Below are 11,789 nucleotides of genomic sequence, written 5' to 3'. Positions count from 1 at the left end.
ACACACACACACACACACACACACACACACACACACACACACACACACACACACACACACCGTTAAATGTAACCAAAGATGATAACAAATGGCAAGACTTCAAGGACATTTATCAAGTTATTCCCCATTTCTGTGTTCCAAATTAACTCACTGCTACATAGTTTGGGTTTCTCCCTCTGATAAGCATGAACAATTTGTAATTTTCTGTATGATATACTATCCTATGTGTATATACAGTACATCAATGCTCCTGTAGTATTTTTGAATTTTTTAAAGAATTTTTTTTATAATCCACCATATTTTATATTGTTTATATTTTATATACTATTTCTAATTTTCATTTAATTTGTAATTGTTGATTCTCTATTTCACTTTTTAAGTATTTGTATTTTAATGTTGAACACACTGCTTCTGTAAGAAAAATAATTTCCCAAATTGGAATCAATAAAAGTATATCTATCTATCTATCTATCTATCTATCAAAAATGTGAAGATTAGGAATTATAAAATTGAGCTAACATCACAAAGAAGCAAACATGATAGAAAAAAGAGAATAGTTGAGCATTATTGAATAAAAACCAAGGCAGAAAGAGCATTGATACCTTCCAGATTCCCTCCAGAGACTCGGTGAGAGAGCGCTTGGCTCGGCTCTTGAACTGTTCAAGCCTCTGCCGACTGCTGCTCTGCTGTGCCTCCACTGGGGCGGGAGCTGCCTCCTCACTGACCTGCACACAGAGAGCAAGATACTTAGGAAGTTGGTAAGTGAGAGAGAGAGAGAGAAAGAGTCCTCTCAAGTATAGTTATCTTTTCTTGTTGAACTACTCAGTCATAGGACTGATGACCCTTTAGAGCAGGGTCGTCAAACTCAAGGCCCGCGACTTCATTTGATATGGCCCGCAAGAGCTTGTAAAGAATATAATACGTTTATTATACGGTTACATGCCGCTTTACAGAAGTACGTTGTCCATAAACTACATGTCCCACAGTGCATCTCATTTTGTGACATGCGCACTGAAGAGACTTCACCTAGACTTCTACTTTCAGACGTAGTTAATTATGAACTTATTACCCTATCTGATAATAATCCAATGCAGAGGCAATATGTGTAATATAATACATTATTTTATATATATTATATATAGTCTTAAAGTTGCAACCATAATGCTAATGTAGCACGCGATGAAATTGAGTTTGACACCCCTGCTTTAGAGGAAATGTAGAACATAACTGGAATAAAGGAAATAAAAGAAAAAGAGAAAGAAAGAGGTACAGTAATGTTTGTGTGTGAAAATAAATGTAATTAAAGTTACCCGTCTGTCTCCAGGCAGGAGGTGCTGATGGCTCTTCTGCTTCTCCTCATAAAGATTCCTCAAAGAGGCCATCACCAACTCGTTCTCTTCCTGATCACTTTTAGGACGAGCCCTCTGAAACACAGACAATCATTTTTAAATGACATCAACCCCAAAAGAAACGCAGTGATTTTCTGAGCTGATCTATTGATAGTTTAGCACTGTTTGAGTGTTGCAGTTCAGCTACATCACCAGCAGGTGTCAGCAGAGCAATACAGGAATATTTGAGTGCATTCACCTCCCAAGACTTATCTTTAACTGTACAACAATCCCTTGAAACAATGATGGATAAAAAAGATAATTCGGCTCAAGGATCCATTTCCAACAGTAATATTAATGTGATCTGACCACAACACATCCCTACTTTATCGTGGGATAGAGATTGATGTGTTGACAAAGCCATGAAGAGCAAAACAGACCAGACATATAGAGGGATGAGGTGGCGAAAATAAGTTACATGTAAAGATGAATCAGTGCGCCATTATATATTCCACATGACAGACATGTGATTCAGCAGTGATTTACTTCTGTTGGAAATTGTAGACTGACTGGTTTGTTTGTTTGTTTGTTTTTTGACACAGAGCAGACGTTACCATGGTGTTTTCAAAGACTGATGCTTGCTCCTCATTGTCCAGAGTGGCGAGGTGTCTCTGAAGCTCCAGCTTGGTTTTAGAAGGGGAAAGACCTGAAAAATATTGTAAAGACAAAATAAAAACCCACTGCCGACAAGAATAGCTTAATGTCGGATTTGTTCTACCTAGTAAGTGCGTATTTATAAAAGTATGTAGGGTACTACGGGTCAGTGGTGTGGCCTTCTCATATTGTATACCTTTTAGTTTATTGGTGAGTAATATATGACCTTACACCCAATGCGATGCTGTACTACTCTATATAGATATATACATACATTTGTACACATTAAGAATTGAAGGCCTTATTATAAGTTTGTGCATACAGACATAGCACATTCACTTTTCATTCATTTTAAAAATGTTGAAACATTCATCAAATTTAGATGTCAACTTTCAAGTCTCTTTTATTTTACTACAGGCATATTAAAAGGTGTATACAAATGTATAAACTTGACCTATCAACATTACTCCCACCAACGATGAGTTCAAAATGCTTCAGTTTTCTACCTTCTATCCTCTCACACAGTCGGTGGAGCTGCTGCATGGGACAGCTGTCGCACTGCTGACTCTGGGTCTTTGCATTCTGCTGCAGGGCTGCCACAGAGAACGCCTGCTTCAAAGTCAGCATGATCTCGTCCACCTACAAGAGCAAAACACACTCTTCTTTATGCTTTTTATTTATCCACCTTCAAAAGAAAGCCATTCAATGCCTTTATCAGTTGCTTCTCCCAGTATTTGTACACACAGGCTGCTTTTGAGAATTGTATTCCTCTAGGAAAAAAATATTTTAACACATTCACCCTATTATTAGGACTAGAGGATTTATTTTACGTTTTTATATTTAATATATTTATTTCCATTCTGTGCCTAAAACAGCCCTGTCCTACTGAAATGTTATGTACGTTTCAATATATGGGGGAAATCTACGTCTGTGCAGAAACATCTGATGCAGTATAAACCTGGTGGAAGTAACAGAAGTAAACCGGACATTAAAATGTTCCCACAGGTCGTTCAGTTTACTCTGGCAGCAGTTATTTACTGACCCAGTGACTCACTGTTTAGAATAAGAATAGGTATCTATCTAGTATAAGCTAATCACAATGCAGCATTAGCTGACTTTTATACAATAGACTGCATCTGTCTAATGACAAAGGCCTTTTATCAAACCAATGTATTAGTCCATTTGGCAGACCATGACTCAGTGGAGCACAGAGGCACTGAAGAGTTAAAGCAGCATTTGATGTTGATTGACATTAAACAATTTTTGGTTAAAAATATCAGCTTAAAAGGTGGGGTAGGTAAGTTTGAGAAACCGGCTCGAGATACACTTTTTGTTATATTCCATGGAATGCTCTTAACATCCCGATAGCAATGAATATCTGAAGTGCTTTGACAAAAAAAACATACAAACATGTCATCTGTGGAAGCCGAAGTACTGTAAAAGCACGACCAATCATTTTAGCTGGCCCGGCTAAAGTAACTGGATGGCCTACCTGCCTTTCAGCCTTCCATCTGTGCACAAACTTATCTCGTGGCCTCATTGGTCATGTGCGCGTTCGTGTGTGTTGGAGGAGGGGCTCTGTAAGGAAGTGGCAGATTTGTTCCGGCTGTGTATTTTCAAATTCTAGCGCACTCGAGCTGGTTTCTCCAAAATTACCTACCCCACCTTTAATGCAGCTTCATGCCCAAATTCAGAGGTGACTTACTGTAGGTGATGTTAAATTAAAATGAGTGGGATGAATTAATATGAACAATTGGAATTGTGAGAATTGTGAGAAACAAGTGGAATTACCCCACAATTTTTCTGCAGAAAATTTATAAAAAAAGGGCAAATACTCGTGAATTGTCATGTTATACACTATATCTAATTATTTTCTAGTTCTACAATGCTCTCGCTACATTATCTGTCTCTCACCAGTGTTTCGTCGGTGCACTGGAAGATGTAGCACACAAAGTGGCAGCTCCCTCCTTCCACTGTCTCCCTGCAAATGAAGCCAAAGTGATCCACGTGACGAATACCCTGGAAAGTAAAGATCAGCGGATTCAGGATAGGTTTAAAAACATAATGACAAATAATACAAATAGTAATGTTGTAAAATGCAGTGATTCACACCTGTGAGCAGAAGGAGATCTCTTTGAAACTCTTCTCTATGGCAACTTTCTTGGTGTCCGGACTAACCAAGAAGATCTGAGACCTGCCCACCTGAAACAAAGAAACACAATATAGTTATTGTCTTAAATGGAAGTGTCTGCAGTCTAGAGAGTGTGCTTGTGTGTGTGTGTGTGTGTGTGTGTGTGTGTGTGTGTGTGTGTGTGTGTGTGTGTGTGTGTGGTTTTTGACAGCAATAATGAGCTACACAGGTTTAAATAGATACGAAACCTATCCAATTTTCAAACTTTTACGACATTTGCCTTTTTAATAAGGTTTTATATAAAGGGGAGCCGACAAATAATACCTTTAGATCTTTTCTTAGTAACCGGATTTGTCAAATGAGGCAGTTTCATTTCTTTTTTTTTTAATCGAAAAACGTAAAAAACTATTTTAGAACGGTTCCGCTTTTGGGGATTTTCCCACGTATGCCATCATTAGGATATGAGTCACTATCACTCCTAAACCTAGGACTCATATGTTTGTAATACACAAGTGAGTTCATGTTCGTTAAATCCCATGTCCTCACATTCCACGAACACGGCTATTCTTTCTGTGAACATGTGGCCCTTCATTGTTATTCTGATCCCAATATGAATCACAAAATGATGAGGAGATGGAAGATTTCATCTATGTCTCTTAAATGTAGGTGATGATGTCACCAGGATGAGGTTATTCTGTTCACTCTCCCCTTTCAGCAGTGGGATGTATCATCATCAGTGTCAATAACATGTGTGTATCTGCTGAGGGGACAGCTACAGGCCCTGGTTGTTCCTGTGCCACTGGTCAACATTTCCTGTCTGGAGGACAAACAGGAAAAAGGGTTGGCAGCAGGTCACAACCCGTTAAGTAGAGGAGCATGACTGAGATCGTTTTGAGCATTAGTCAGCATTTGCTCTAGCTGAGTCACTAGGGGATTCATTTAGCTCGCTCTCACCCTCTCTGCTTTATGAACAACTGAGTATGAGGACTTTTTTATTTATTCTAAAAGTGCACTTCACAGCACTATAAAAAAGAATTGTGTGGGAGCTGTTTTTTTCTTAGAAAAATCTATGTAAGCCAACCTTATAGTAATGTATGTATCCTCTGTTCATCCTGAAACCATCCAAAGCTATGCTAAATTACTGCAGCACCATCCAATTATGTTTTTTTCTTCTGTTAGTCACACACAGAACGAAATATTTGTTATCTTACCCACTGGTGACAATGTGCAGGAATTAGTCATTTTATTTTTCATGATTATATACATCATTTTTTGTAGGTCAATCTTTACAGTAATCCTTCTGCATCAAAAATTAAGGTCCTTAGCAATAATGTTGAGTGAATAAGTCGCAGGCCGTTTTTCAATCTCGAGGAAACTGGCTTCCAAGCCAATATTTCAAGGATGCTACGTCATCGAGTGCCGCCGAAGTAATGTTCCAATCTCCAGCATACTTGGAATTCCACGAGGCCGCATCCTTGGTTTGGGGGAAATTTCGAGGCTGCACATGGGTAGACTTCGCGTCCTTAAAATCCCCAGAACGTTTTGCGCACGGACCAATTTCAAAAACCCTTGCGGAGAATGGCTGAACCGACGCAGCACACATTTAAATGTAAGTATGTAGTGGTGTAGAACATGTGTTGGTAAATATGTTACCTTGTTACATTTGTTATCACCAAAAATGTGTTCCGTGAAAGTAAAACAAGTTCATAATTAGATAGACATCGTGAGGTATTTATTTTCGGTACAGTTTATGTTGAAAACGTTAGAGAGAGTGGCACACTTGTTAGCCTGTTCCATTCTTCTTCGTTTTCCGAAGCCGTGGCTTGGAAGCATACTTGCTTCGTTTCTGAAAGAAGTGACTTGGAAGTACGCGACTACCAAGCCAGCATCCTCGCGATTGAGAAACGGCTGCAGACTATCGAAACATGTGTGGGAAAACAAGACATTGTCTTCTGTAATATACAATGTTTTTGGCTTTAGTGACAAGCACACAACCATATTTGGGGACATATTAAGAGAGTGTGTCTGTCTGTCTGTCTGTCTGTCTGTCTGTCTGTCTGTCTGTCTGTGTGCACGTGTCCATTCATGAATATTACCGTAAACAGCATGGTCCTGTTCTCCTGCAGGCTGAGACACTGTACTCCAGCAGAGTGTGTCTGTGTGTCAGAGGTGTTGGTGTGAGAGATCTCAGGTGAGAGTCCGTTCTCATCCAGGGCCTGCAGGCAGGGGAAGCTGGGGTCTCTTGTGAACAGGACAGGACGCTTCCCTGCGGTGGGGCTCCCTGCAGCGCCATTATCAACATTGCTACTCCCAAGTCCATTGGACTGAAAGGATAGTGCCTTCCTCAGCCCACCCAATGCCCCACTGTTTCCTCCTTTATCCTCCCTCCCTGAGCCTTGCAACTGGCTGAACTTCTCGATGCACTCATCTATCAGGGCGGGGGGGGCTTTCTTGTGAGCAACACTAACACGGCCGCAAAATAGCACCTCAAACTTCTTGGAGAAGGCTGCCGGAGACAAAGCAGCAGAGGTTGCCACGGAGGTCGTCGTTGTGGAGACCGAAGAAAAACTAGTTTCAGAGGAATCGCTGCCTCCAGAGGAAGATTTGTTGGAGATGGGAGCGATGTCATCGCCGCGGGCCGAGCTCTTGCCAGCCTGCCTCAGCGTACTGATGATCTCAGGAACCTGCAAGGAGAGCAGGCAGAACTTGTAATTACAGTAATAAAACACTTAATCACATGACAGTTGAATTTCATCATATCCATTGAGCATACACTCTACCGGAAGTCTGCTGTAGAGCACAACAATGAAGCTTCAGTAAAGGTGAAACTACACGTGATGCGGGTCCCGATCCGTCTTCATTCCTGAACTAAGACAATGTCTCCAAACGCGTCCATACAGCTAGGCTCTGTGCATTTAACAGCAACATGACAGACTGTTCTGTTGCAATTTGTATGTGTATAACCAATAGGCGCATTCACACCGCAGTACTTTTCCCACAAAGGTTCATGAGAACTTAGTTCATCAGAACTCTTTAGTTCTGATGAACTAAGTACAGATCGCGTTCACACCGGAATAAGTCCCTGGGGGTGGATTAGGCAAATGAAGCCGCAGACGTCACTTCTTCTTCTTCGGGTTTACTGGCAGGCCGCAAACAACTTCACGGCGTATACTGTCGCCCAAAATCCCCGGCCGGAAGTCCCCGGAGTTGGGGACTGGCTTCAGTAGAAGCTGCTGGGACTCCCAGCAGCTTCTACTGAAGCCTTCCGAGTAAATCGCCAGAACGCCGACACCTCCTCATCTCCACCGCTCCCATGTTTTATTTTGTGTTGCCATAAGTTAGTCTCTCTGCGTTTCTGCGCTGGGCTAATGCTAGTGCTAATAATGCTAATAAAATGGTGGCTTCACAACACTTTTTTTGAGTTTTACGGGGCGTGGTTTGCAATCCGCCCGGCCAATCAAAAATATAGCTCTTTTCTCACAAGAGAGCCGCATGAGAGTCCCTGCTCTCTAGCAGGGACGGAAAAGGGGGTAAAAAGGTTCTCATGAACTAATTTTAGTTCCGGCTCTTTTTGGTGTGAACGCGACATTTCGGAACTATATCGGAACTAAAGTGGGAAAAGTACTCCGGTGTGAACGAGGCTTATGTGTGTCTTCTATTTGACTCTTTACATTTGAAACTGTTTAAAAATATTGAAAGTGGCTTTATCAATAATTCCAAACATTTTTTGTCATTTGTGCAACTTGTAGAAAAAGCAACATTCTTCTTAATATAACAAAAACAATACCAATGCACACATTTTGACCCAGTTAAGTGTTTGTGGTTGTTTTTTTGTGTATGCATTTGTTGAAGTATTTCTTTCAAAAGTTAGGTTTACGTCCTTCTTACAACAGGTGTAGCAAATTTGAGTTTCACGACAAACATCTGGTCTTCTTGCATTAATGTATACTACATCTCTAATTCTACTGTGATGTTTATATCAAATAAACCCCCAACTGCCTAAACGTACACGCTGTATATCTTCAAGCTGAAGTTTCTGCAAGCTAATTGAAAACACAATATCTACTGATGGACAGTTCAAAGTGCCATTTGCCATTGCCAGTATAACGTCTCTTCAGCACTGATGGCTGCCCAGTGGCAATAGTATGTAAACACTGAATATACAGTAAAGACACACGCTTTTAGCTTTTATCAAAGTAGATGCCACACCTCACTATGATCTAAGCTGCCATAATATGCTGTAATGTCTTATGGTTCCCTGACATAGTGAAGCCCTTGTGACGTCCTGTGTTGAAAAGAAGCCTTAATATTGACCTTTAGTCTAAAAGCAGGCTTTGTACTCACTTTCACTTTATTTGAATTCCTTCTTTCTTCCTGACTCCTTCTTTCCTCTTCACTCTCCGATACACTTTTTTTCTCTTTCTATAAAACTATTTACTTACAACTGAATTTTACAAGTATCTCCATCTCAATGTGTTTTTTATTGTGTATATTCTAGATGTTCTGCTTAAAAGCTAAATATTCTCAGCGCCTCTATTTGTGTTTAAGTGGGAGAAACAGACTTTTGGAAAACTGGATCCATCTATTCCTGGCCTGCTCAGAAGATTCATGAACCATGACCATTTCCATCACCTACTCCTCATCTTGGCATTTACACAAAGACAACAATCCAGACACTCACACACAGACCAACTGTAACAGAGACTAAAAAAGCAAATAAAAGAAAGGAAAGCAGAAATATGATAAAAACGTTGTTACCTTGAGAAATGAATTAAATACAAACGGTTTCTGAAGGGTTGCAAGTCCTTGTGGAACAGATATTTAACTTAACACTTAGACAAAAAAGCATGACACACTAATTGTTCAATCTTGCATGAACTACATTTGAATGTTTCAATGTTGGGGGAAACCAGAACACTTTTTGGGGGGCTTAGTTCATCATCAGGGGTTTAGTTAGCCTTTTATCTAGGGATGCTTGTGAGGAACAAGCAGCACGGTAGTAGATAGTTTCATGTTATGTTCAGTCGGCAGCTGAACATGTATTTGAATATCAACTCTCAAACAATTGCAGTTGCATCGCAGCAGAGAGAAGCACAGCGCTGCCTCTCTGTCCCTCCGAACCCTGTGTCTCTCTCTCTGGCTGATGTCCCAAAAGGATACACTAGTCAGGATGTGAGCATGACGAGCAATTATATACACTCACTGCTACCCAGACACTTTGTCCAGGAAACTGTAGTACAGAGAGAGATTATGTGTTATAGTGATTTATATGACTTGGCTGTGAATTGTGTTTTAACAATCTATCTAAACACAAATGTTCATACTTCATAGATACAAGCCGGTTCGGTAAAAAAAACAAAAACAGGCAGAATTGGAAACAGAGCAGAGCAGCAGAAAAGGCTTTGTTGCTTTTATCCGACTTCCTGGATATAAATGTTCAGATTATTATTTCTGTATCCAACAGTAACAAAGCAATTGCTCTGTAATAGAAGGAACATTTACTTGCTACAATATATAATTTATTTAGTTTGTAGAAGTGTTTTTTGTACCTTTTTAACTTAGCAGTACTTCTTGTCCTGCACATTCAAATATTTGTTATTTGTTGTATCTAGCACATACAACATAATGATTCTGTAAGAGCAGGAACATTCACTCGCTAGAATACATATTATTTTGCTTTGCAGTAAGAAGTGCTTCTTTATAAATTTGCTAAATCTAATGTAACAGTACTTCTTGTCCTGGTAATTCAAATATTTTGCATTTGCAAATGTTGGGATGCAGATATGTTTCTACTCATTAACCCCAGCTGGTCTGCAAATAAGCGGACATTGAGGGGTTGAATAAGGACAGCCTTGAACAAATAAATGAAAACTTGGGGCTCTCACACACAAAAACCCTCTTTCTGTAACCACTGTTTCCGTGACTAACACAGAGGATTTCCATGAGCATTAAAGCAGCCTGACACATTGCTTTTGCCAGTTGTAAAAATAGACAAGTAATGGACAAGTATAAGAAGAATGTTTAAGAAAAATAAAAAAAGAGGCTAGCTAAGGTTAGATAAACAGGCTAGGGGCAACCAGGTCAGTACTTCAACAAAATATATAAATACATACATACATACAATAACATTTTAGTATCAAGACTGTAGACTTGAAAGGTGGTCATTCTGCTTCTTAGATCCAGTCAGTTAAAACAAACTCAAATGCATGTCTAAATGGTGACATGCATAGCCTTTTGAGGCAATAAACCAATTCTCCTTTATCTGAATATACTTTGTGTGTTCCAAACAGCCATCGTCTCACAGAGATATCAAATAAAAGTCTTTATTTGTTAAGCACTTAAAAGCTGTGGCAGTTTTGAGGACACGTGTGAGCCATTCCAAGCTGTTTCAATATTGGTTTGATAAAAACACTTTTCATTCAGATGCATCCCACTGTGATTTAAGTTGAACTATTGAGTCAGTTTAAAAGAAATACAGTAACATGCTAAATCTGAATCCGCCAAAGTTCCAAGAGTGCATCAACAGAACAGTTGGGTGTGGGCAATGGATATTATTACTGATAAAAATAGGTAAAAGTGGCTAAAAAAAAGTGATACCTGAAACATTTCTTATAAAGCTGTCGCTGATCATTGTCAACCAAAATAAAATATCAGCAACAAAAACCAGCAAACGTGTGTTATCTGGTCTGTGTGCTACATAACCTTAAGATGATTGTCATGTGGAAGGGCTACTGTATACTGTGTTTCGTTCCTTTCATCATGTTGATCTGAATACAGCAGGAACACTCTGTGCTGCTGACTTGTACCATTTTGCTGATCATTTGCAGCATTGAAATGATCTTAAGGCGATTTTACAGAGAATACTCTGCTCTCATCCTAACTGATTACATGCAGACTTTCGTCTTTAAGAAATAATCTGAGTGACTATCATTATTCCTGCAACAAACAAAAAAAAGCAAGCTGAACATAATATCAAGGCTAATACGTTGTTTTTTTTTAAACTTATAACAAATATAGCTCAGGGGAAGTTGTAGTGGGAAGTTTGAACTCATGTTGTTTTGCGATTGTGTGCATATTGAGTTCATTATGCTAAATAATGCAGAAATGTCAGGACAATGGAAAAAACAACAACCTAAACAGTTCTGGGTAATCTTGTTGTTTTTAGTTGTACTTCCTTTTATTGATTTAACTCAAAAATAAACAACGGACTAAATATATCAAGCTACAGAAATATATCAAAAAGGGTGTTACGGCATAATAGAATATAACCTTTGTCTGCCTCTCCTGTTGTGAGCCTGGTTTGTTTCACCTCACTGGCAGTGAAGCAGACAAAGGAAGAACAAGGAGGAAGTAGAGGAGCGAGGCAGAAGCAGTGGTTGAGTCACATCAGTGATGTCATGAACCAGCGATGCCTGAGCAGCTCCTAAAACTGCCGTCTCACAGACTGACACTCACAGTCCTGTTGGGTCTTGTCTCGGCATGAGATGTGCTCACTCCTGTTTTTTTTATCAAAACAATCCTAGCCTCATTTTGTTCTATCACAACTGCTGTGAATAACTGCGTCAGAGAAATGGCTCTAGTGTCAAGAACGGGCACTCTTTTTCAAGAAATATCCAAACAGCAGTATATTGGTAAGACTTGAGTAAGTGCATTAACTCAAGTATTGAATTTGCGTA

The 11,789-nt window shown here is 39.6% G+C and overlaps 1 protein-coding gene across 1 annotated transcript in view; it reads right to left on the bottom strand.

Moving 5' to 3' along the window:
• tbc1d1 (TBC1 (tre-2/USP6, BUB2, cdc16) domain family, member 1) overlaps positions 1-11,789 on the bottom strand; it is a 42,994-nt gene that overhangs the window by 20,286 nt on the left and 10,919 nt on the right. The window contains exons 3-9 of the mRNA XM_079649229.1: positions 6,210-6,797; positions 4,095-4,184; positions 3,897-4,001; positions 2,489-2,621; positions 1,943-2,034; positions 1,311-1,424; positions 520-725 (exon numbers count right to left, since the gene is read on the bottom strand). Coding sequence (XP_079505355.1) covers positions 520-725; positions 1,311-1,424; positions 1,943-2,034; positions 2,489-2,621; positions 3,897-4,001; positions 4,095-4,184; positions 6,210-6,797 — 1,328 coding nt within the window. The remainder of the gene's footprint in view (positions 1-519; positions 726-1,310; positions 1,425-1,942; positions 2,035-2,488; positions 2,622-3,896; positions 4,002-4,094; positions 4,185-6,209; positions 6,798-11,789) is intronic.

Source organism: Notothenia rossii, assembly GCF_949606895.1.
Source record: "Notothenia rossii genome assembly, chromosome: 1".
Lineage (NCBI taxonomy): Eukaryota > Metazoa > Chordata > Actinopteri > Perciformes > Nototheniidae > Notothenia > Notothenia rossii.
The sequence above is the reverse complement of the archived record's forward strand: the minus strand, read 5'-3'. Positions and strand labels throughout refer to the sequence as shown.